The sequence below is a fragment of the Arachis hypogaea genome, chromosome 14 (assembly GCF_003086295.3).
Source record: "Arachis hypogaea cultivar Tifrunner chromosome 14, arahy.Tifrunner.gnm2.J5K5, whole genome shotgun sequence".
NCBI classification, from domain to species: domain Eukaryota; kingdom Viridiplantae; phylum Streptophyta; class Magnoliopsida; order Fabales; family Fabaceae; genus Arachis; species Arachis hypogaea.
Window position 1 is genome coordinate 140157954 of NC_092049.1, and position 24622 is coordinate 140182575.

Consider the following 24622-nt stretch of genomic DNA (forward strand, 5'->3'; position numbering starts at 1 on the left):
TTTATTTATTTAATTTAATATTATTTTATATTTTATTTTTTATTTAATTTAATTTTTTATATGATAAAAAATTTTAAAATATTTAATAAATATTAATATTATTGTATTTATATAAATTAATAAAAAAATTTTAATAAATATTATAAATTTTTAAAAAATACTATTATAAATTATTTTATATTTTTTATTTTTAAAATTATTTATTTATTATCTTATAATTGGTGACAAATTTAAAAAGTAATTATATTTATAAATTTTATTTAATATAAATATTATTGTTATATTTTTATGTTAAATTTTTGGCTTTCTAAAATTTTATTTCAACCTCTGCCACTTGATCATAACAAACACCAAATAATAATGAGTAATGTTACGTGAATTTTATATTTTATATAAATAAAATATGATTTTATCATCAAATAACTCATCTTTTCATATTTATTACACGTGAGTATTGGTCAATATAAAATTGCCTTTTCGTGAGAATATGATATTTTAAAGTTTATTTAAAAATTTAATATATTTAATTAATTTATTATCTAACTAATTATTATTTTTATATAAAAATAAATTTATATGAGTAATTATTATTTAAGAATGAATTTAATTTTAATTTATTGATAATATAAAATATTTTATACAATTAATCAATTATATTTATTTTAAAAAAATAATTTAAATAATAACTATTTATATTAAAAATAATTTATAAATAAATTATCTTATATTTATTATTTTTAGTTTTAAAATATTTATTTTAAAAAAATATATAATAAAAGTTTTTTATTATTAAAAAAAAAATTATTTTTTTAACTCTTCTATAAACACTTAATATGAAGGGACGAATTTTGAATTATACTCCATTGGATAGTGTACTGTTCTACTTCATGATTGAATTGTTCTTTAATTAGAAAAAAAGCTGCAAACTTTAACATCATCATTTTTGTTCAACTATGCAACAATATTATGTAACTCAATGGGATAACTGAACTATAAGTCAGTCCTCATCAAGAACCATACATTCAACATTCAACACACTATCACAATAATCTAAACCTTAAAATATTAGGGCAGCAATGACAGAAGCAATATTGTTTCTCATGACAGGATCCCATTTTTCTATAATCATGTCTGCTGTGAATCCACCACAAGAGATTGCTCAATGTGTTGCCAGCATCAAAACGCTTTAAGCTTCTAATCTTCTCCAATGCAACTTGATTATTATAAATTCCTTCAAGTGCATACACAAAACCCATCCATCCGTCTCCTACTCTATATCCAGATGGTGACCACTTCACAAGGTCCTTAACAAAATCAACATTGGAGAATAAGAACTCAGTAATAGGCAATAAGGGTAACACATGAAGGCCAATCTTACACTCAGTCTCACTATAACAATAGCGCATTTTACAAAGTCTATTTTTCTCAGAAACATAACCAACTAACTTATTTCCTTGAGCAAAATCTTCTTCATACAGATTATCACCCTCTTTCACATGCCACCACATCTTAGCAGCATGAATCTCCAGTGATGCAAGAGTTGATCCAATGGAAGCAAGATGGATGTCACCATAAGCTAGGCCCATCAATGCAGCAGAATAGTAAATATTTACAGCTTCACTGGTGCTGTCTTGTTGCATTTCAGGTTCATATAAATTATTCCATAGCCCTGAAGCCCAAGAGTGCAATTTGTATAGATCGAAACACCTTAGACTTGTATATTTCGAGTTTGATCCTCTTGCCAAGTTCATAAAATTTGCCATAAGTGAGTAGGCTTTAGGCTTATATTTCATTCCCCAAGCTGGATCAATCTTTGCAAGCACTGCAATTCCATAAAGGAAGTACCCAGCACTGTATGCTTCAACACTAATCCTTCCCCATTTTGCATCATATAGAAATCCATTGCCATCAAAAGTGCCATCCAACCATGGCTGAATGGTTTCATGCAAGAACTTCTTCACGGATGGGACCACTTCAAGAAAACCAATCTCCTCGGCTATCAAAGCCAACCTTGCTGCCCTTGCAATAAATTTCCCATAATAGTAAGCTGAAGTTGTTGTTATCTCAGAAGAACAAAGACCAGCTACATCTTTGGAAAGAGCTGATTTGATTTCATCAAAAGATTCTTCTTTGACACCTCCAGTAGAATACCAAGTCACAGGAACATGATCTGCTTTCAGCAACCATGAATCTCCTACAATACCAACAAGGTCCCCATCAATGCTCCTATACCTAAAATCTTCTAGAATAGTAACATTTCCCTCATCCTTGGATAAAAGTTGAAGATGAAGAGGGTGTGCTAACATTAACAAATCACCATTACCAAACCCTCTCTTTTCCCACTTATATTTAACACAATATGGCATAGTAAACAAAGCATCACCAGATACAGGATAACAAGTGCTGTACCTGTCAAGAACATCCTCAAGTTCTGAACTTGAATTTGGCAGCAATGCTATCCTCACTACCAGAGAAACCCCATGATCATGAGAAGTATATTTCTTTGAGAAAGAGATCATAGTCTCATAGCTGTTACCGACCTTGATTGGTAAAGAAGCATACAAAAGCCATGCTTGGCCATTGTCAAGCTTGAGGGCATACTTGGTGAGTGAAGAATTTGAAGTAAAGAAAGAGAATTTGTGAACAGTGGTTATTGAAAATAATGGTGTTTGATCAGAGACAGAGAAAGTAACATAAGGGCATCCCCTAACAAGGAAGAAAGTAAGATCAGAAGAAGGAATATCCAAAGTGACACTAAGATCACTGAAGGAAGATATGACATGATGATGAGAATGAGAACCTCGTTGAGTTTGTTGAGTTGAGGAAGAGATAGTGAGATCAGCTTTGAATACCTGGTATATGGAACCAGAATGAACACGGCGAGATGGATAGCAGAGAGAAACAGAGGAAGCTGATGATTTGATGAGGTAAGGGTGAATGTACACTGGGTTGTTGCCATCTGCTTCAACAAAGTTCTGGAAGAAAGAATGTGTGGGTAAAGGCGATGAAAGAAGGTCTGAAGAGAAGAATTTGGGAGGGTCAACTTGATAATCCATTGACGGGAACAGAAAAGGTTCATCTTTTTCTCCTGTGAGAGCCATTTTGATAGGAAGAACTAGTTAACTTGAGTGAGAGACTGAGAGTTTTAGATGCAAATGTTTTTTCTAACTATTTATAAGAGTTGTGTTATAATACCATGAATGTCATTGTTGCATATCCATGTTTTTTTATTAGAGAAAACTATGCTGATGCCTCTTTAGAGAAGACAAGGGAGCATTTTAGTTACATGTTGGCTTTTAGACTGTGTTATAAGCTTTGGCTTTTGAAGATACAATCAAACCATATGGTAGATCAAAAGAATTGATTGCTATATATCATAGGTAAGGGATACATGTGGAAGCATTTTGGATATGCATTGACATGTGTTTTGTCTTTTCTATTTTATGGTTAAGTTTAATAATATTTGAAGTTATTCATCTGACTATAATAATTTCATCATCTAATTTTTTTCATGTGCTATAGTTCAGTAGCTACTTTGTGTAAAAAAAAAACTGCTATACTAGCCAGAGAACTTAGCTCATTTGTCCTCTAATAAAAGTTGTTGTATTGGTTTTTGGTGCTTCTTGACTTTTTAAAAATTAGAACATGATTTTCAATTTATTGTTCAAAATCCTGGTTTTTCCTATAAGATGCTCAACTATCCACTTTTTTCCACTCTTTACTCTATTTTGCCAAGTGATGGGAAAAGGTTTTTGTATTTTGTCTATCTTCCTAGTTATCCACTTTTTATAACATTCATGTTTGCTATAATGTGGTGATTTCTAATATTTTCTTAATTAGATTGAAACTTGTATTAACAATTATCAACAAATACATCTCTAAAATTTCACCACGAAATTTCAAAATAAACATCCTCATTTTAAAATGATCAATATTTCTGATATCTTTTTTGTAATTTCTTTTTCAAATCTTTGCTGATTTATTTTTCACAAGAGTAAATAGAAGCCTTATGTTTTTTTTCACATTGAGTAATGGAAAAGAGGTTACAATATACAAAACTTATACATAGTATCATCACTTTATGATAAGATTGAAATCATGAGAAATGGATGGCAATAAGGAAGTAATGACCGAATGAGTTGCCATCATAATCAAAACTACTTACTACTACCTCTGCTATGAATCCACCAAAGCAAATTACTAAATGAGTTGCCATTATCAAAATGCTTCAAGCTTCTAATCTTCTCCAAAGCACTTTCATTATCATAAACTCCTTCCAATGCATACACAAATTCCTTCCACCCATCTTCAACACCATTTCTATACAAAGCAGGCATAGTCCATTCTACAACCTTCTTCACAAAACTCTTATAAGAAAATAAGAATTCGGAAACAGGTACCAATGGCATAAGCTGAATCCCAAGCCTACACTCTTTCCACACAGGAGGTGCAAACCGTAATCCACTGTCTCTCTTATTAGACCATAGAACCCCAATTAACTTATTCTCTTTTACAAAATCTTCTTCATACATATTACTATCTCCTTCTCCATTCACATGCCACCACATTTTAGCTGCATGAATTTCCAATGCTGTAAGAGTTGATCCTAATGAAACAAGTTCTGTATCATTATATGCCAAACCCAACAATGCTTCTGAATAGTATGCGTTTATAGCTTCACTTGTGCTCTCTTGATTCCTTCCGTCCGCGAATTTGGTTAGTCCTTCGGCCCAAGAATGCAATTTGTAAAGATCAAAACACCTTAGACGTGTGTAATGATAATGATGATTCAAAGTTGAATGATAATGGTCTGTTTTTCCTCCTCCTAAGTTCATAAAATCTGACATAAGTGAATAGGCTTGAGGCTTGTACTTCTTACCCCATTTTGGATCAATCTTTGCAAGCACTGCAATTCCATAGAGAAAGTATCCCAAATGATAATGGTGATCATTGTAAACTCCAAAGCCAAAATCAGCACCTGAATCAGTAGAACCTTGTTTGGTAATAATTCCACCCCATTTCTCATCATATAGAAATCCATTCCCATTGAAAGTTCCATCTAGCCATGGACCAATGGTTTCACTCAAGAACTTCTTAACCACAGGAATCACATCAAGAAAATCAACTTCTTCAGCTATCAAAGCCAACCTTGTGTGCTATTCATAGATTTTTTTTTAGTCAGAGTATAATTATTTAGCATTTCTGAAATTGTACAAAGAGATTATTATCTTCTGAGGTAAGAACTTGTTTTGTGTAGAAAGTAAGTTTAACAAGGCATCACAAACCTAATAAATCTTACAAATTTAAGGTTATTTCAAGCTCAATTAACATTCAACTAAGATGTAAGAGAATATATTATTGTACTGCAAATGGCTTTTCTCTAACACCAAATTATGCAGCTACTGTATTTTAAGAGCTAAGAGATATTATTTCAATTTATATCTTTTTATAGTTCCAAAATCAAGACTCAAGCCACTTACCAAATATTTTCATAGTCTCTCCTATTTTTCATTTTCGATAAGCATTTTTAATAGAGCTTTTAATGCATATTGATAAAATTATTAAACAATTAATGTATCATTCTTGTAAAATTACAAACACATTAATTATAACTTTTTTTTATATATTTTTAATAAAATGACAATTATTATTGAGATTTTTTTTATGACGTACTATTAGGAATTTACATGTTCTATTAATATATAAATTATTAAAATTATTAATTTTGTTTATAAATTCTAATTAATTAATAAATTTAAATTTTATTTATTTTAATTATTTATTTGATATTATAATTTATCTCATAATACTTGTTTTATATGTTATTTTTTTATTTTAAAAATTAATTATATTATAAGTAATATCGAACAACATACCATTTATTCCATCTATAACATACCACTTAATTCTAAATAATTAAAAATAATATCGAATTTAAGTAAAAAATATATAGACAGTATAAATTATGGCTTAATTTTACATTAACTTTTATGTTGGTTGCTCAGTCAATCTCTAAATTTGTCATTAATAACTTGTTTAGCTATTAAAATTTTTCTAATCATCCCAAAGTTTTTTTTTGTCTTGATTGTTAAATTAATTGCTAATATTTTATTTAAATATCACTCATTTTTACTTAAAAAATATCTAATCGATCACAAAATCGATGGTATAATAGGTTAAAATATATTTTTTACATAACGTATTTGGTTTTTCTATTATAAATGCCAATAATATTTCTATATAAAGTTATAAATGAGACATGCATATAATGTAATCCAGTTTAAGATATTGGCATAATTTTATTTGATTTACCATATATATTGTACCAGTAGTAAATCGAATAAGTCTAATTTGATTTATTACTAGTACATATTATTAACATTTTTTACCTTTAAGTTAATTATTTATTTATTTTTTATTAACTTTAAAACATAAATATCAATAAAAAATACCCATATTTATATTTAAATAAAATATAAAAAAATCAAAACAAATAAAAATAAAAATTCAACTTTTGTATTTTAGTTCAAATAATTAAAAAAATAAAACAAAAAAGAGAAAGACGCTTATTTTTAATTAATCATTAAATATATATTTTAAAACTAATTCTCAAAAGTAGTAATTTTATCATTCTAAATTCAAATATAAATTTTTAATATTTAAAATAAACAAACAAATTTAATTTTAAAAAAATATTTTTGTATTTTAAAAATTAACTAATATTACAGGTTATTTTTTTAAAATTAAATCATATTTAATTCAAATTAAATAATTTTAATTTTAAATTATATCTTAGTATTTTAAAATTAACTGTAAAAAGATATTCTTATTTTATTAGTTTTTTTACCTTTTATTTTTGTTTTTATTATAATAGTTTGATATCAATTTCAAAATAAAATAGTCCAAAATGAAAATAATAAAACAAAAAAAATTCTAATCCAAACAAATTTTAAATAAAAAATTATAAAAATATTTTTTTATTGCTACAGTTTTTAATTTTAACTCACTATAATTTTAAATAAAAAAATTAATTCTAACTTAAAAAATAGATTTGAGACAAAAAGAACGTAAAATAAATTTTAATGATCTAATATTAAAACACTATTGAATTTAGCCCAAAATAAAATAAAAATCAATAAATTTTTTTCTCTCTCTTCTTATTTAAGAACTTTTAAAATTTTAATTGAAAACTTTACTCTTTCTTTTTATCATGGAGTTTTAAAACTCCGCACCTAATAGCGTCCCATTCTGACACGTGAGTTATCTTACGTGCACGAATATAATGGTTTAAACGCGAGACTATAACTACCCAAAGGAAGAAAGAAAGAAAGAGAGAAAGAAAAAGCGCAAAGTTGAAATACCAGTATACCATACCACTGATAGAGTAACGATTAAGCTGAACTGAATTAGTTAAACTTGTAGCTGAGTCAGCAGAGAGTTAGTTACAATCTCTCTCAATTAGATTAGTTACAATTAGTTACGCAGCTATTAGTAAAATCTCTTTTTTTCTCTTCTCTCCACTACCATTCTTCTTCTCTGTTTCAATTTGGTACCGATACCTTTCAACCAAACAGGAGAAGCTGAAGTAGCAGACAGGAAAAAAAGAGAAAATTTCACGGAACTTTTCGATATTAAGGAAATCATTGAAGAACCGTCAGAAAACCGCCACCTGATCCAGAAGGCCTTTTTCTCCAAAATCCAGGTCGATCCTTGGGGGAAGGTCCTCCCGTATTTGCTGAGGTCCATCTCCCCGCTGCTGCGAGAATTTTAGTATGGTTCGTAAATTCATAGATCTTAAGTTTCCACCAAGACAACATTATTAGAATATCATAATTAGGAAACAAAATCAGGAAAATATCAAAGAGGATTAGAAAAAAATCAATGTAATTTATTAGGATATTATTCCATAACGAGTGTACTCTTGATCTATATATTGGTAAGAACCTTTTTTTATTATTCACATTTCTCATCTGTGATTAAAAGGTTCTTACTAATATATAGATCAAGAGTACACTCGTTATGGAATAATATCCTAATAAATTACATTGATTTTTTTCTAATCCTCTTTGATATTTTCCTGATTTTGTTTCCTAATTATGATATTCTAATACTCAGCTTAGTTAGAACTTTAACAAGGGTTGTCTTGAAACTGTTTTAGTTAGAATGTCAGCCAACTGATCTTCTGATCTCACAAAGGGGAGCTCAATAATGTCATTCTCAATTTTTTTTTGATAAAGTATTGATCCACCTCAATATGTTTTGTTCTATCATGTTGTACGGGATTTTCTGAAATGCTGATTGTGGCTTTATTGTCACATTTCAACTGACTTGGCAATTGTGGTGAAAACCCAATCTCAGTCATTAATTGTCTTATTCATAATACTTCAGTTATGCCTTTAAGGATCCCTCGAAATTCTGCCTTTGCGCTTGAAAGAGCTACAACTTTCTGCTTCTTACTTTTTCAAGTTACCAGGTTGCCTCCAACAAGTGTAAAGTAACCAACTGTTGATCTTCTATCATTTGGGTTGCCCACCAATCTGCGTCAGTGTATGCCTCAACCTTCAAATGACCATTCCTTTTGAAAATGATTCTACTTCTTGGAGCTCCCTTCAAATATCGAACTATCTTCATGGCAGCTTCCATATGATCTTCTTGTAGCTTATGCATAAACTGACTTACTATTCCCACAACATAAGTTATGTCAGGCCGAGTATGTGATAAATAAATTAGTTTTCCAACTAGTCGTTGATACCTTTCCTTATCTGGTAAGGTGGCACCTTCTACTATCTTCAACTTGTGATTAACTTGCATGGGCGTATCTATTGGTTTGCAATCCACCATTCCTGTTTCTGCCAGAAGGTCCAAAATGTACTTTTTTTGGGAGATAAAGATTTCTTTGCTGGATCGTTGGACCTCTATTCCTAAGAAATATTTTAGTCCTCCCAAATCCTTCATTTCAAAGTCTGTAAATAGGTTCCTTCTTAAATTTGCAATTTCTTCAGCATCACTTCTCGTTATGATCATATCATCCACATAGATTATTAGGCAAGTGATTAAATCTCCTCGTTTTTTCAAAAAAAGGGTATGATCAGAGTTGCTTTGCTTGTACCCATACCTTTTCATGGCAACTGTAAATCTTCCAAACCAGGCACATGGAGATTGTTTAAGCCCATAAAGAGCCTTCTTTAACCGGCAAACTTCATGTTTTCTAAATCCTGTTGAGAAACCTGGAGGAGCATCCATGTACACTTCTTCTTTCAACTCTCCATGCAAGAAAGCATTCTTGACGTCAAATTGATGGAGTGGTCAATTTTCATTTGCTGCTATTGAAAACAACACCCTGATAGTATTAATCTTTGCAACCGGTGAAAAAGTATCAGTGTAGTCGATACCATAGGTCTGTGTATAACCTTTGGCCACCAACCTTGCCTTGTACCGTTCAATAGTGCCATCTGCCTTGTGTTTAATGGTGAAAAGTGAAAACCCATTTGCACCCGACTGGGTTTTTTCCTGTCGGTAGGATATACTTCTCCCAAGTTCCGTTCTTCTCTAGAGCTTCCATTTCTGTATTCATGGCTTTTCGCCATTTAGCTTTTTCATTAGCTTTTCGGACAGTTCTTGGAATGTCTTCTGTTAAGAGTCTGGTGGAAAAAGCCTTTGCAACATCTGCTATTCCTTTTCTAACCACTCTTATCGGGTATCTTGAGTTACAAGGAACATGTTCTGGTGAGTACCGATCAGGAGGCATCCCTCTGTTTCTTCTTGGAGAAAGAGTAAAGGTATTGGGCTCTGGTTCTTCATGTTCCAGTACTATACTGTTATTGTTAGTGGCCTCATTAAAAACAGGGAGTAAATTATCAGGTTGACAATTACTTACCTTTTGTCTGACATTCTCAAGAGGACTCTCACTGGTTGTATGTACCGAGTTGTTTTCTACGTTGAGTGAAGTATGCTCGGTGGCTCCATCTACTTGCTCTGTTTGAACAGTTTCTGGGCAACAAAGGTTATTTAGCCAACTTGGTGGTTCATTATTGTTCTCCCCCTGAATGCCATGTTGGCGGCCGAAGTAAAATTCGGATTCTAAAAAATCACAATCCATGGTCACATGAATACGACGAGTGATTGGATTGTAACACCTATACCCCTTTTGGTGTGTAGCATACCCAACGAAAACACATTTCTCTGCACAAGGATCAAGTTTGGTTCTATTGGCTTTGGGAATATGGACAAAGATGGAACATCCAAATACTCGAGGTGGTAAGGTTAGAATAGGCGGGATTGTAGTCTGAGTAGCCAAGACTTGCAAGGGTGTTTTGTGGTGGAGAACTTGGGTAGGTAGGCGATTTAGTAAGTAGGCAGAAGTCGCTATAGCTTCAGGCCAAAAAAAAATTTGGAGCTTGTGCATCAAAAAGCATGGCTCGAGTCATCTCAAGTAACTTACGATTTTTCCGCTCAGCCACACCATTTTGTTGGGGTGTATTTGGGTAGGAGATTTGATGGATAAGACTATTTTTCATAAAACAATTGCGCATTGATTGGTTTATAAATTCCCCACCATTATCTGAGCAAAGTACTTGGATTTTCTTGTTGAATTGAGTTTGAATCATTTGGTAGAAAGCAAAGAACTTATCAGGTACTTCAAATTTGTGTTTTAAAAAATATACCAAAGTCATGCGAGAAAAATCATCCACAAATAACACAAAATATTAAAAATTATTATGGGAAATAGGAGCTGGACCCCACACATCAGAGTGTATTAGAGAAAAACTGGAATTGACTATAATGTTGGTTGGAGGAAAAGAAACTCTGTGATTTTTTGCACGAATACAAGTTTTACATTTGAGGGGTTCAGTACTACTTGTAAAAAGACTAGGAAATAGTAATTTGAGGTACCCAAATGAAGGATGCCCGAGACGCCTGTGCCATAACCAAAGTTGCCTTGTAACCGTTCCGTGAGCAAGCATGACATGACCCTGGTGTGCTACTTCATCAACGTAGTAAAGGCCTTCTCGCTCAGTACCACGCCCAATGATCTCCTTCGTAAGAATGTCATGTAAAAGACAAAAGGTAGAGTACATGAGTACCACACAATTTAGTTCCTTTGTTACTTGGCTATCAGACAATAATTTTGATGATAGTGCAGGGACATAGAGACAATTTTTTAATTTCAATTTTTCTGAAATAGTAATGGAGCCTCCTCCTTTAACATCAAATAATTCTCCACTAGCTGTTTCAATATGGGCTTTTGAGGGTATAGTCAAGCTGTTAAAATCATGAAGGTCATGAGTCATGGTATCGGTAGCCCCACAATCGAAAATCCATTCATTTTTTCTTTTTAATTGGATTCTGATTTTGGGTCTCCCCTTTGTATTGAGTCGCGGTCTGGGCTGAGCAGCCAAGGAGTTCGGTAGTCCTTGCCCTTACTGCTGCTGCCGCCTTACCATTGTGACTTGCTTCCTCTCTTCTGGCCTCACCACCGGTGACCTCTCGGATGTTCACAGTGGCGGCTCCCTTACTCTGATTTCTTGATGACTTAGGATTGTTTTTCCATCAGGGTAACCCACAGTCTTAATGCAGTTTTCTTTAGTGTGTTTCTTCTTTCTTCTTCCACCAATTTCTTTTCCCATCAGAGTTGCCCATAATGGATAATTATATCCGTTTAGTTTGAAACCAATTGACAAATTGTCAGAATTGGTTTGTGACGATCGCATGCCAAAACTATTGCATGGCATATGTGCAATTTGTAATGTGAATTCGTCAGAATTTTGAATCCCTATAACCTAACTCTGCTCTGATACCATGTTACCATGGTACACAGAGTTTCTAAACGAAAAATTATTTAAAAAAGTATTATTTTTCTTACCAATATATAGATCAAGAGTACGCTAAGAGTACACTCGTTATGTAATAATATCCTAATAAATTACATTGATTTTTTTATAATTCTTTTTGATATTTTCCTGATTTTGTTTTCTAATTATGATATTCTAATAAATACCAAGAAGAAAGTGCTAAAATCCGATCAATGATTCTCAAATGGACCGTTGAATTAAGCGAAGGAATGCTCAGCGAAATTTTTCTGGAGTTAGAATATGACAGAGTAGCCATTGAAGAAGGACATTCTTCTTCTGCTTTGGTTGCTTATAAGAAGATCAACCATCGAAAATTTATTATTGTCATGGAGTCAACCATCGGTTTCATATCAAAGGAAGAGAAAAAGGAAAAAGGTGGACTCCAATGAAGACTTTGAGACGATTGATCGTGTTTTCAAGCATATTTGTAGATCTATTTGTGTCCTTAGCTATATTTTGTGGGATGAGGTTGTTCCCGAGAAGAATCCGATGGTTAACGGGCCTGGGTTCGGGTAGAGGTCATTCTCAGTCAAATTCTTTTCAATTTGAAAGGAATCAAGAATTCTGTTGGAATGAACAATCATACTGATGTCGAATCATGAAGCAACTCAAGAAACTATTTGCTATTGCCTGGGATGTACTCTTGATCTATATATTTGGTAAGAACCTTGTAATCACATATGAGAAATATGAATAATAAAAATAATACTTTTTTAAATAATTTTTCGTTTCTTCCTAAACTTTTTGTACCATGGTAACATTTTTTTTAGAAAAGTAATATTTTTATTATTCATATTTCTCATCTGTGATTACAAGGTTCTTACCAATATATAGATCAAGAATACGCTAAGAGTACACTCGTTATGGAATAATATTCTAATAAATTACATTATTTTTTTTTTATTCTCTTTGATATTTTCCTAATTTTGTTTCCTAATTATGATATTCTAATACCTTCAACACCATCTCTATCCAAAGCAGGCATAGTCCATTTCACAACCACCTTCACAAAACTGTTGTTAGAAAACAAGAATTCGGATACCAATGGCAAAATCTGAATCCCAAGACTAAACTCTTTCCACACAAGAGGAATAAACCATAATCCACGGTCTCTCTTATTAGACCATAGAACCCTAATTAACTTGTTCTCTTTTACAAAGTGTTCTTCGTACATATTACTATCTCCTCCTTCATTCACATGCCACCACATTTTAGCTAATTTTAATAACTGATTTTAGTATACAAAAAATATTTTTAATAGTTTTATCATCAAACAAGTGAAACAACCTATCACTGTGTATGCTAGGTATATATTTACTATATATGTGAGTATTGGCCAATGGAAAATACAAAATTGTCTTTTCTGGAGAAGATTATATTTTGAAATTTATTAAAAAAATTAATATATTTAATTAATTTATTAACTAATAATTATTAATTATTATTTTTATATAAAAATAAATTTATTTAAATAGTTATTTTTTTAAGAATGAGTTTAATTTTATTATATTAATAGTGTAAAATATTTTACACAATTAATTAATTCCATCTATTTTTTTAAATTATCATTCATGTTATTAATATAAAAAACAGTTATTTTTATTAATGCAAAACTACTTAATTGGATACTACATAATTCAATTGTTCTTTAATTAGAAAAAAGGCTGCAAACTTTAACATCATCATTTTTGTTCCACTATGCAACAATGTCAGTCCTCATAAAGAACCATACATTCAACATTCAACATTCAACACTCTCAATCACAATAATCTAACCTTAAAAAATTAGTGCATTCAACACTCTCAATCACAATAATCTAACCTTAAAAAATTAGTGCAGCCCATCTCATCAACAAAAAAAGAAAACAAATATTTTATCCAATGCAACATTGTTTCTCATGACAGGATCCCATTTTTCTATTGTTAGAATATAATTAGGATCAATTAGGATCATTTAGAATATCTGAATATTTATTATAGGAGATTACGTCTTTATTATTGCAATTCTCTTAGTACCTATAAATACCCTTTTATATTGTATCAATCCAGACAACTTGAATAGACGACTTAAATACAACTCAATAACACACCTTTCAGATTACTCTCTCAGTCTCCTGTTTCTAACATGGTATCAGAGCCAGGTTCTTTTTTTTTCAATGAATATTAGTTCATAGCCCCATTGTTTTTCCTTTCCGGCAGTGTTCTTTGGCCTCCTTTTTTATTCTCTTTTCGACGCTTTGGTTCGTCACCCCCATAACCATCTTGTTCGTCTTGTCTCCGTGATTCCATCGCAACCAGAACCACCGCCATCCGCCGTCAAACGCGCCTCCACGCGCCGCCGAAAGACGCTGCCACGACCAGGTTGCTCTTCCTTCTAGCTTCCACCCGTGCCTCTTTGCTCGCCTTTTTCGACCTGTTTCCGACGCTTTTGTTCGTCACCTCCGGCACCGTTGTGATCCTCTCGTCGCCAGCTTTCCAACTCCGTTACTCTCTCAGTCTCCTGTTTCTAACATCTATAATCACGCCTGCTGTGAATCCACCACAAGAGATTGCTCAATGTGTTGCCAGCATCAAAACGCTTTAAGCTTCTAATCTTGTCCAATGCAACTTGATTGTTATAAATTCCTTCAAGTGCATACACAAACCCCATCCATCCGTCTCCTACTCTATACAGAGATGGTGACCACTTCACAAGCTCCTTAACAAAATCAACATCGGAGAATAAGAACTCAGTAATAGGCAATAAGGGTAAAACATGAAAGCCAATCTTACACTCCCTCTCACTTTGATAATAGCGCATTAGATCAAGTCTATAGTTAGCAGAAAGATAACCAACTAACTTATTTTCTTTTGCAAAATCATCTTCATAGAGATTATCACCCTCTTTCACATGCCACCACATCTTAGCAGCATGAATCTCCAATGATGCAAGAGTTGATCCAATGGAAGCAAGATGCAGGTCACCATAAGCTAGTCCCATCAATGCAGCAGAATAGTAAATATTTACAGCTTCACTGTTGCTGTCTTGTTGCCATCCACTTTCCCAATAACAAAGACCTTCATATAAAGTCCAAGAGTGCAATTTGTACAGATCGAAACACCTAAGACGTGTATATTTCGAGTTTGATCCTCTTGCCAAGTTCATAAAATTTGCCATAAGTGAGTAGGCTTTAGGCTTATATTTCATTCCCGAAGCTGGATCAATCTTTGCAAGCACTGCAATTCCATAAAGGAAGTACCCAGCACTGTATGCTTCAATACTAATCCTTCCCCATTTTGCATCATATAGAAATCCATTGCCATCAAAAGTCCCATCCAACCATGGCTGAATGGTTTCATGCAAGAACTTCTTCACGGATGGGACCACTTCAAGAAAACCAATCTCCTCAGCTATCAAAGCCAACCTTGCTGCCCTTGCAATAAATTTCCCATAATAATAATCTGAAATTGTTGTTATCTCAGAAGAACAAAGACCAGCTACATCTTTGGAAAGAGCTGATTTGATTTCATCAAAAGATTCTTCTTTGACACCTCTAGTAGAATACCAAGTCACAGGAACATGATCTGCTTTCAGCAACCATGAATCTCCAACAACACCAACAAGGTCCCCATCAATGCTCCTATACTTAAAATCTTGAAGAACAGTAACATTACCCTCATCCTTGGATAAAAGTTGAAGATGGAGAGGGTGTGCTAACATTAACAAATCACCATTACCAAACCCTCTCTTCCACTTATATTCAACACAATATGGCTTAGTAAACAAAGCATCACCAGATACAGGATAACAAGTGTTGTACCTGTCAAGATCATCCTCAAGTTCTGAACTTGAATTTGGCAGCAATGCTATCCTCACTACCAGAGAAACCCCATGATCATGAGAAGTATATTTCTTTGAGAAAGAGATCATAGTCTCATAGCTGTTACTAACCTTGATTGGTAAAGAAGCATACAAAAGCCATGCTTGGCCATTGTCAAGCTTGAGGTCATACTTGGTGAGTGAAGAATTTGAAGTAAAGAAAGAGAATTTGTGAACAGTGGTTATTGAAAATAATGGTGTTTGATCAGAGACAGAGAAAGTAACATAAGGGCATCCCCTAACAAGGAAGAAAGTAAGACGAGAAGAAGGAATATCCAAAGTGACACTAAGATCACTGAAGGAAGATATAACATGATGATGAGATTGAGAACCTTGTTGAGTTTGTTGAGTTGAGGAAGAGATAGTGAGATCAGCTTTGAATACCTGGTATATGGAACCAGAATGAACACGGCGAGATGGATAGCAGAGAGAAACAGAGGAAGCTGATGATTTGATGAGGTAAGGGTGAATGTACACTGAGTTGTGGCCATCTGCTTCAACAAAGTTCTGGAAGAAAGAATGTGTGGGTAAAGGCGATGAAAGAAGGTCTGAAGAGAAGAATTTGGGAGGGTCACCTTGATAATCCATTGATGGGAACAGAAAAGGTTCATCTCTTTCTCCTGTGAGAGCCATTTTGATAGGAAGAACTTGTTAACTTGAGTGAGAGACTGAGAGTTTTAGATGCAAATGTTGGTTTTTTTATTAGAGAAAACTATGCTGATGCCTCTTTAGAGAAGACAAGGGATAATTTTAGTTACATGTTGGCTTTTAGACTGTGTTATAAGCTTTGGCTTTTGAAGATACAATCAAACCATATGGTAGATCAAAAGAATTGATTGCTATATATTATAGGTGAGGGATACATGTGGAAGCATTTTGGATTTGCATTGACATGTATTTTGTCTTTTCTATTTTATGGTTAAGTTTAGTTAATATTTGAAGTTACCCATCTGACTATAATAATTTCAAAATCTGATTATTTTCATGTGCTATATAGTTCATTAGCTACTGTGTTTAAAAGAAAATTCTTCCTGAATTTTTAAAAATTAGAACAAGATTTTCAATTTATTGTTCAAAATCCTGGTTTTTCCTATAAGATGCTCCACTATCCTCGTTCTCTTTGCTCTGTTTTGCAAAGTGATGGGAAAAGGTTTATGCATTTTGTCTATCTTCCTAGTTATCCACTTTTTATAACATTCATATTTGCTATAATATTATTTCTAATATTTCCTTAATTAGATTGAAACTTGAATTAGCAATTATCAACAAATACATCTCTAAACTTTCACCACATAATTTCAAAATAAACATCCTCATTTTAAAATTATCAATATTTCTGATATCCTTTTTTGTAACTTCCTTTTCAAATCTTTGCTGATTTATTTTCACAACAGTAAATAGAAGCCTTATTTTTTTTTTTTCTCATTGAGTAAAGGAAAAGAGGTTACAATATACAAAACTTATACATAGTATCATCACTTTATGATAAGATTGAAATCATGATGAATAGTTGACAATAAGGCAGTAATGACCGAATGAGTTGCCATCATAATCAAAACTACTTAGTACTACCTCTGCTATGAATCCACCAAAGCGAATTACTAAATGAGTTGCCATTATCAAAATGCTTCAAACTTCTAATCTTCTCCAAAGCACTTTCATTATCATAAACTCCTTCCAATGCATACACAAATCCCTTCCACCCATCTTCAACACCTTTTCTACCCAAAGCAGGCATAGTCCATTCTACAACCTTCTTCACAAAACTCTTGTAAGAAAATAAGAATTCGGAAACAGGTACCAATGGCATAAGCTGAATCCCAAGCCTACACTCTTTGCGCACAGGAGGTGCAAACCACAATCCACTGTCTCTCTTATTAGACCATAGAACCCCAATTAACTTATTCTTTTTTACAAAATCTTTTTCATACATATTACTATCTCCTTCTCCATTCACATGCCACCACATTTTAGCTGCATGAATTTCCAATGCTGCAAGAGTTGATCCTAATATAACAAGTTCTGTATCATTATATGCCAAACCCAACAATGCTGCTGAATAGTATGCATTTATAGCTTCACTTGTGCTCCCTTGATTCCTGCCGTCCGCAAATTCGGCTAGTCCTCCGGCCCAAGAATGCAATTTGTAAAGATCAAAACACCTTAAACGTGTGTAATGATAATGATTCAAAGTTGAATGATAATGTTCTGCTTTTCCTCCTCCTAAGTTCATAAAATCTGACATAATTGAATAGGCTTGAGGCTTGTACTTCTTACCCCATTTTGGATCAATCTTTGCAAGCACTGCAATTCCATAGAGAAAGTATCCCAAATGATAATGGTGATCATTGTAAACTCCAAAGCCAAAATCAGCACCTGGATCAGTAGAACCTTGTTTGGTAACAATTCCGCCCCATTTCTCATCATATAGAAATCCATTCCCATTGAAAGTTCCATCTAGCCATGGAGTAATGGTTTCATTCAAGAACTTCTTAACCACAGGAATCACATCAAGAAAATCAACTTCTTCAGCTATCAAAGCCAACCTTGCTGCCCTTGCTATCAATTTCCCATAAAAATAAGATGAAGTAGTTGTTATTGCAGAAGAATCTAGATCCTCAACATCTTTAGAAAGAGCTGATTTGATTTCATCATAGGATTCTGCTTTGACACCTCTGTTTGAATGCCAATTCACAGAAACAGGATCAGTTTTCAATAACCATGAATCTCCAATAACACCAACAAGCTCCCCATCAATGCTTCTATACTTAAAATGTTTAAGAATAGACACATTACCCTCACATTTAGACAGAAGTTGAAGGTGGAGAGGGTGAGCTAACATCAACAAATTACCAAAACCTTTATTCTGCCACTTATATTCAACACAATACGGTTTAGTGAACAAAGCATCTCCAGAAAGCGGGCAGCAAGAGCTGTATCTGTCAAGAATAGCCTCGTTTACTGAGCTTGAATCTGACAGTACTGCTATCCGAAGCATCACAGGAGCCCCATCAGAAGAAACATTCGAGAAAGTGATTTTCATGTCATGGCTGAAGCTAAATTTGGGTGGTGAAGAAGTATAGATAAGCCATTTCTGACCATTGTCAAGCTTAAGAGAATACTTAATGGGTGAAGCATTTGAAGAAAAAGAAGAGATTTTATGTATAGAGGTTATAGAAAGAGATTCATGTTGAGACAAAGAAACAGTAACATAAGGGCTTCCCCTGACAAGGAAGAAAGTGAGATTGGAAGAAGGAAAACGAAGAGTGACACTGAGATCACTAAAGGAAGATATAACATGGCGGGAATGAGAACCTGTTGAGGAAGAGATAGTGAGATCAGGTGTGAAGACTTGTTGCATGGAATGAGAGGAGACAGAGAGAGAAGGGTAGCAGAGAGAAAGAGAGGAATCAGAGGGTTTGATGAGGTAAGGATGAATATACTCTTGTATGTTGCCATCGTTGAGGACGAAGTTCTGGAAGAATGAGTTTGTAGGCAAAGCAGAAGAGAAAAGGTTTTTAGAGAAGAACTTTGAAGGGTCAGGGAGCACTTTGGAGTTTGTTAGTGGGAAGAGAAAAGGTTGTTCATCATCTAACTGGGTTGTGTTTGCCATTATCTGCATCTGCATGCATGCAGTGATTTTGAGCGGCGTTGATGTCAAGTGGTTTAATATATATAATGAGAGAATGTGTAGTTAAGACTTAAGATCCCTTTTTGCCTCTTCCTCTTATTGACTTCTTCAACACAGGAAAGATAACAACCCATTTTAGTTCTTGTTGGGCAAAAAAATCTTTTTTCTAAAAAAAAAATTATTTTTTAGTGTATTTGACAAATTTTTAATAGTAGAAGTAAAAACATTAGAAAAATTAAAAAATATAACTTTTTCATATTCTCAACGTGTTGAATATATAAAAAATTTATATTATTATATTATGAAAATCTGTTTTTAAAATTAAGATGATCATCTAAAGACATGAATAAAGAACTACCCATGGTGGTTACTAGCACTTCCATTTTGAATTATAATTCATTGGATAGTGTACTGTTCTACTACATGATTGAATTGTTCTTTAATTAGAAAAAAAGGCTGCAAACTTTAACATTATCTTTTTTGTTCCACTATGAAACAATACTACGTAACTCAATAGGATGACAGATCTATAAGCCAGTCCTCGTCAAGAACCACACATTCAACATTCAACACTCTCAATCACAATAATCTAAACCTTAAAATATTAGAGCAGCACATCTCATCAACAAAAAAGAAAACAAATATTTTATCCAAATGTTAAACCAGAAAATAGATAATCCAAAAGTGATAAGCCTCATCACAATGTATTAACCATAAACATTGAAATCATTGTCAATTCTCAACAGCTGTAACGACAAAAGCAACATTGTTTCTCATGACAGGATCCCATTTTTCTATAATCATGCCTGCTGTGAATCCACCACAAGAGATTGCTCATTGTGTTGCCAGCATCAAAATCCTTTAAGCTTCTAATCTTCTTCAATGCAACTTGATTGTTATAAATTCCTTCAAGTGCATACACAAACCCCATCCATGTGTCTCCTTCATTGTATTCAGATGGTGTCGACTTCACAAGGTCCTTAACAAAATCAACATTGGAGAACAAGAACTCAGTAATAGGCAATAAGGGTAAAACATGAAGGCCAATCTTAATCTCCCTCTCAGTATAACAATTGCGCATTTTACACAGTCTATGGTTAGCTAAAAGAGAACCAACTAACTTATTTTCTTCTGCAAAATAATCTCCATACAGATTATCACCCTCTTTCACATGCCACCACATCTTAGCAGCATGAATCTCCAAGGATGCAAGAGTTGATCCAATGGAAGCAAGATGGATGTCACCATAAGCTAGGCCCATCAATGCAGCAGAATAGTAAATATTTACAGCTTCACTGGTGCTGTCCTGTTGAATCCCAACATCATCACAATGATTCGCTTCACTGGTGCTGTTCTGTTGCATCCCAACATCATCACAATGATTCGATAGGTATGTAGTCCAAGAGTGCAATTTGTACAGATCGAAACACCTTAGACGTGTATATTTTGAGTTTGATTCTCTTCCCAAGTTCATAAAATTTGCCATGAGTGAGTAGGCTTTAGGCTTATATTTCATTCCCCAAGCTGGATCAATCTTTGCAAGCACTGCAATTCCATAAAGGAAGTACCCGGCACTGTGTGCTTCAATATGAATCCTTCCCCATTTTACACCATATTGCAAACCTTTTCCATCGAAGTTCCATCCAACCATTGCTGAATCATTTCATGCAAGAACTCCTTCACAGCTGGGATCACATCAACAAAGCCAACTTCTTCAGCTATTAGAGCCAACCTTGCTGCTTTTGCAATGATTCTCCCATCATAGTAAGCCTCATTTGTTGTTATGCCAAGAGAACCTAGGGCAGCAACATCTTTGGAAAGAGCTGATTTGATTTCATCAAGGAAACGTTGGTTGACACCTCTGATAGAGTGCCAAGTTACAGGAATATGATCTGCTTTCAATGACCATGAATCTCCAACAACACCAACAAGGTTACCATCAATGCTCCTATATTTAAGATCTTCAAGAACAGTAATGTTACCCTTATCCTTGGATAAAAGTTGAAGATGGAGAGGGTGTGCTAACATTAACAAATCACCAAACCCTCTCTTCTCCCACTTATATTCAACACAATACAGCTTAGTAAACGAAGCATCACCAGATACAGGGTAGCAAGTGCTGTACCTGTCAAGAACATGCTCAAGTTGTGAACTTGAATTTGGCAACAATGCTATCCTTACTACCAGAGGAACCCCGCCTCCATCATTACCAGCAGAAGTAATAGCCTTGGAGAAAGAAACAATGTCATTGCTGTAACTAAACTTGATTGGTAAAGAAGCGTATAGAAGCCATGTCTGATCATTGTCAAGCTTAAGTGTATACTTAGTGAATGTATCATTTGAAGTAAAGGAAGAAAATTTGTGCACAGTGGCTATGGAAATTAATGATGTGTGATGGGAGACAGAGAAAGTGACATAAGGGCTTCCCCTAACAAGGAAGAAGGTAAGATCAGAAGGAGTATCCAAAGTGACACTAAGATCAGTGAAGGAAGATATGACATGAGGATGAGAATGAGAACCTTGTTGAGTTTGTTGAGTTGAGGTAGAGATGGTGAGATCAGCTTTGAATACCTGGTATATGTAACGATAATCAGCACGGCGAGATGGATAGCAGAGAGAAACAGAGGAAGCTGATGATTTGATGAGGTAAGGGTGAATGTACACTGGGTTGTTGCCATCTGCTTCAACAAAGTTGTGGAAGAAAGAATGTGTGGGTAAAGGCGATGAAAGAAGGTCTGAAGAGAAGAATTTGGGAGGGTCACGTTGATCATCCGTTGACGGGAACAGAAAGGGTTCATCTTTTTCTCCTGTGAAGGCCATTTTGATAGGAAGAACTTGTTAACTTGAGTGGCCCACAAATGTCTTTTCTAATTATTTATAGGATTTTACCGTTGTGTGCTGTGCCCTAAGCATGCATATATATATATATATATATATATATATATATATATATATATATATATATATAGGGTTGTTTACCCAACGTTCTCGAATTATTTAAATGCTAATAAAAATGTACTTGAATATTACCATCAATAAAAATATCTTCAAATAATTTAAAAATGCGATAAAAAATGTTCAACAATAAATATATATTTTTAAAATTATATCTTAGAGATTAAATTTTGATGTAATTTTTTGCACGTATAATTATAAAAATGAGATATTATTATCTTTAAAATTTGGTGATTTTTTATTAAGCATATATTTTTTTTGGGCTATGCTAAGTGTAAATCAAAATCAGCCACCAGTATAAAATACATACTAGAATACAAATATACATTAAAAATAAATTAAATCACACATGTATTTATGCACAAATACATTGGTGACTGATTTTAGTGGCTGATTTTGGTGTACAAATAGCATTTCTCATATTTTTTGTAATTTTTTTGTTAATAACTAATAATTCTTTTAAAAAATTACAAACAAATATATACTTAACAAAAAATACCAAATTTTAAAAATAATAATATCTTATTTTTCTAATTATGTTTATAACCAAATCGCATCAAAATTCAATCTCTAATGTATTTTTTGAGAAATACATATTTAATGTTAGTTTTTTGCAAGATTATTTAAAATTAAATATGTATTCCTCAAAAAATATATTAGAGATTGAATTTTGATGTGATTTTTTGCAAGAATAATTAGAAAAATAAGATATTTGGTAATTTTTCGTTAAGTATATATATTTTTTGTAATTTTTTTGTTAACAACCAATAATACTTTTAAAAAATCACAAAAAATATATACTTAGCAAAAAAGTCACCAAATTTTAAGAATAATAATATCACATTTTTCTAATCATGCTTGCAAAAAATTGCATCAAAATTCAATATCTAAGGTATTTTTTGAAAATACATATTTACTGTTGGACATTTTTGTCGCGTTTTTAAATTATTTGAAGACATTTTTGTCGATAGTAAAATTCTGATGCATTTTTTTCAGTGTTTAAATAATTCGGGACCGTTTTTTGTGGTTAACCATATATATATATGCTAAATACCATTTTTACTCTGGCATTTTTTCTGTGAGACATAGCGCACTCTAATCATTCTTAAATCCCATCCAAGCTCTCATCTACTAAAAAGAATAGACAAAACGATCCCTGCAACCAAATAGCAAACGATTACTAGTGTGATGTGTCAGTTTCTTAGGTTGGAAAGACTAAAAACCCCCTCTTAACATCTTTCTTGTTTTTTTTTTTAATCATCCTCCTCTTCTCCTCCATTTTCTTCCTCTTCTTGTGTGTGTTGAACAATCCTCTTCTAGTTCTCTAAATTCTACTAGTATATAAGTAACTGCTATATAGATTCACTGAAAAAGTTACTGCTTATAGGATTTCAAATGGTGCAAAATTCGAAACCAAAATTTCCAACCAAATAATAACAACAACAACAACAATAAAAACAACAAGAGGAAGGCACAAACTCCAGAGACCAAGTTCCAATTCGAGCTCAACTCATGCTCCAAATCCAAGGACCTAAGCGCTGCCATCTTTGTATACGACGACGCCATTTCGACCAACACTCGTATCAATTAAGACCACTTCAATGCCTTACTCTACCTTTGTTCTAATTCCGTCAACAACGCCTCGCTCAAAGACACTGTGTTGCACCACAAATTCTACATTTTCGATCACATGACCAGTCTCGGAATAAATCCCAATGAAGCCACCCTCACCGCAGTTACCATACTTACCGCTACAAAAAGCAATGCCAACCGTGCATTTGAGCTTGCAAAGGCCGTTTAGAATTATGGATTTGTCCTTGAGGATTTTTGACCTTGCTTTGTTTGGATTATGCAAGCTTGGAAATTTCGATAAGGCTTATGAGGTGGAAGAACATGTAAATGGTTCTAGTGTGACGCTCGAGGAACCATAACTCATGGCGCTGCTGAAGGTGAGTGCGAAAAACATAAGTGCAAAGAACAAAAATACAGATAAGGTGTCTGAATATTTGCATAAGCTAAGGAGCTTAGTAAGATGTGTTGGTAAATAATGGCATATGTGATTGAAGAGTGGTTTCACATTGGAAAGGATTCTGAGATTGGTTTGGAGAACTTAGGGCATGTGAAAGAAGGGATTTTGCAAAATGGGGGAGGGTGGCATGGTCAAAGGTGGGTTGGGAAAGGGGATTGGCATGGTCAAAGGTGTGCACGTAATTGCTATCGGGAATGTTCGTGGCAATTTTGGGGTTGATCTAATGGAAGGTGGTTTAGGGCAAGAAGGAGAAGAGGAGGAAGAGAGAACTACAGTGGTAGTGGTAAAGGTGAAAC

The 24622-nt window shown here is 33.4% G+C and overlaps 5 protein-coding genes across 5 annotated transcripts; all 5 read right to left on the bottom strand.

Annotated features, from left to right (window-relative positions):
- Positions 1–884: 884 nt before the first annotated feature.
- LOC112744707 (glucan endo-1,3-beta-D-glucosidase) lies at positions 885–3137 on the bottom strand. The gene has a single exon (XM_025794407.3). It carries the CDS (start codon positions 3099–3101, stop codon positions 1041–1043), a length of 2061 nt encoding a protein of 686 aa, XP_025650192.1. The 5' UTR covers positions 3102–3137; the 3' UTR covers positions 885–1040.
- A 997-nt stretch (positions 3138–4134) lies between these two features.
- On the bottom strand, positions 4135–9243 carry LOC140178783 (glucan endo-1,3-beta-D-glucosidase-like). The gene is made up of 4 exons (XM_072216041.1): positions 8471–9243; positions 7482–7580; positions 7370–7376; positions 4135–5156 (listed from the first exon to the last, which is right to left on the bottom strand). Exons 1-4 carry the CDS (start codon positions 9241–9243, stop codon positions 4158–4160), a joined length of 1878 nt encoding a protein of 625 aa, XP_072072142.1. The 3' UTR covers positions 4135–4157.
- Positions 9244–13764: 4521 nt separating this feature from the next.
- LOC112744708 (glucan endo-1,3-beta-D-glucosidase-like) lies at positions 13765–16457 on the bottom strand. The gene has a single exon (XM_072215261.1). The coding sequence runs from the start codon at positions 16342–16344 to the stop codon at positions 14359–14361; it is 1986 nt and encodes a 661-aa protein (XP_072071362.1). The 5' UTR covers positions 16345–16457; the 3' UTR covers positions 13765–14358.
- A 753-nt stretch (positions 16458–17210) lies between these two features.
- LOC112744705 (glucan endo-1,3-beta-D-glucosidase-like) lies at positions 17211–19340 on the bottom strand. The gene has a single exon (XM_072215262.1). It carries the CDS (start codon positions 19337–19339, stop codon positions 17270–17272), a length of 2070 nt encoding a protein of 689 aa, XP_072071363.1. The 5' UTR covers position 19340; the 3' UTR covers positions 17211–17269.
- Positions 19341–20081: 741 nt separating this feature from the next.
- Positions 20082–22162, bottom strand: LOC112744712 (glucan endo-1,3-beta-D-glucosidase-like). Its single transcript, XM_029292569.1, has 2 exons — positions 20966–22162; positions 20082–20876 (listed from the first exon to the last, which is right to left on the bottom strand). Exons 1-2 carry the CDS (start codon positions 22160–22162, stop codon positions 20082–20084), a joined length of 1992 nt encoding a protein of 663 aa, XP_029148402.1.
- Positions 22163–24622: the final 2460 nt, after the last annotated feature.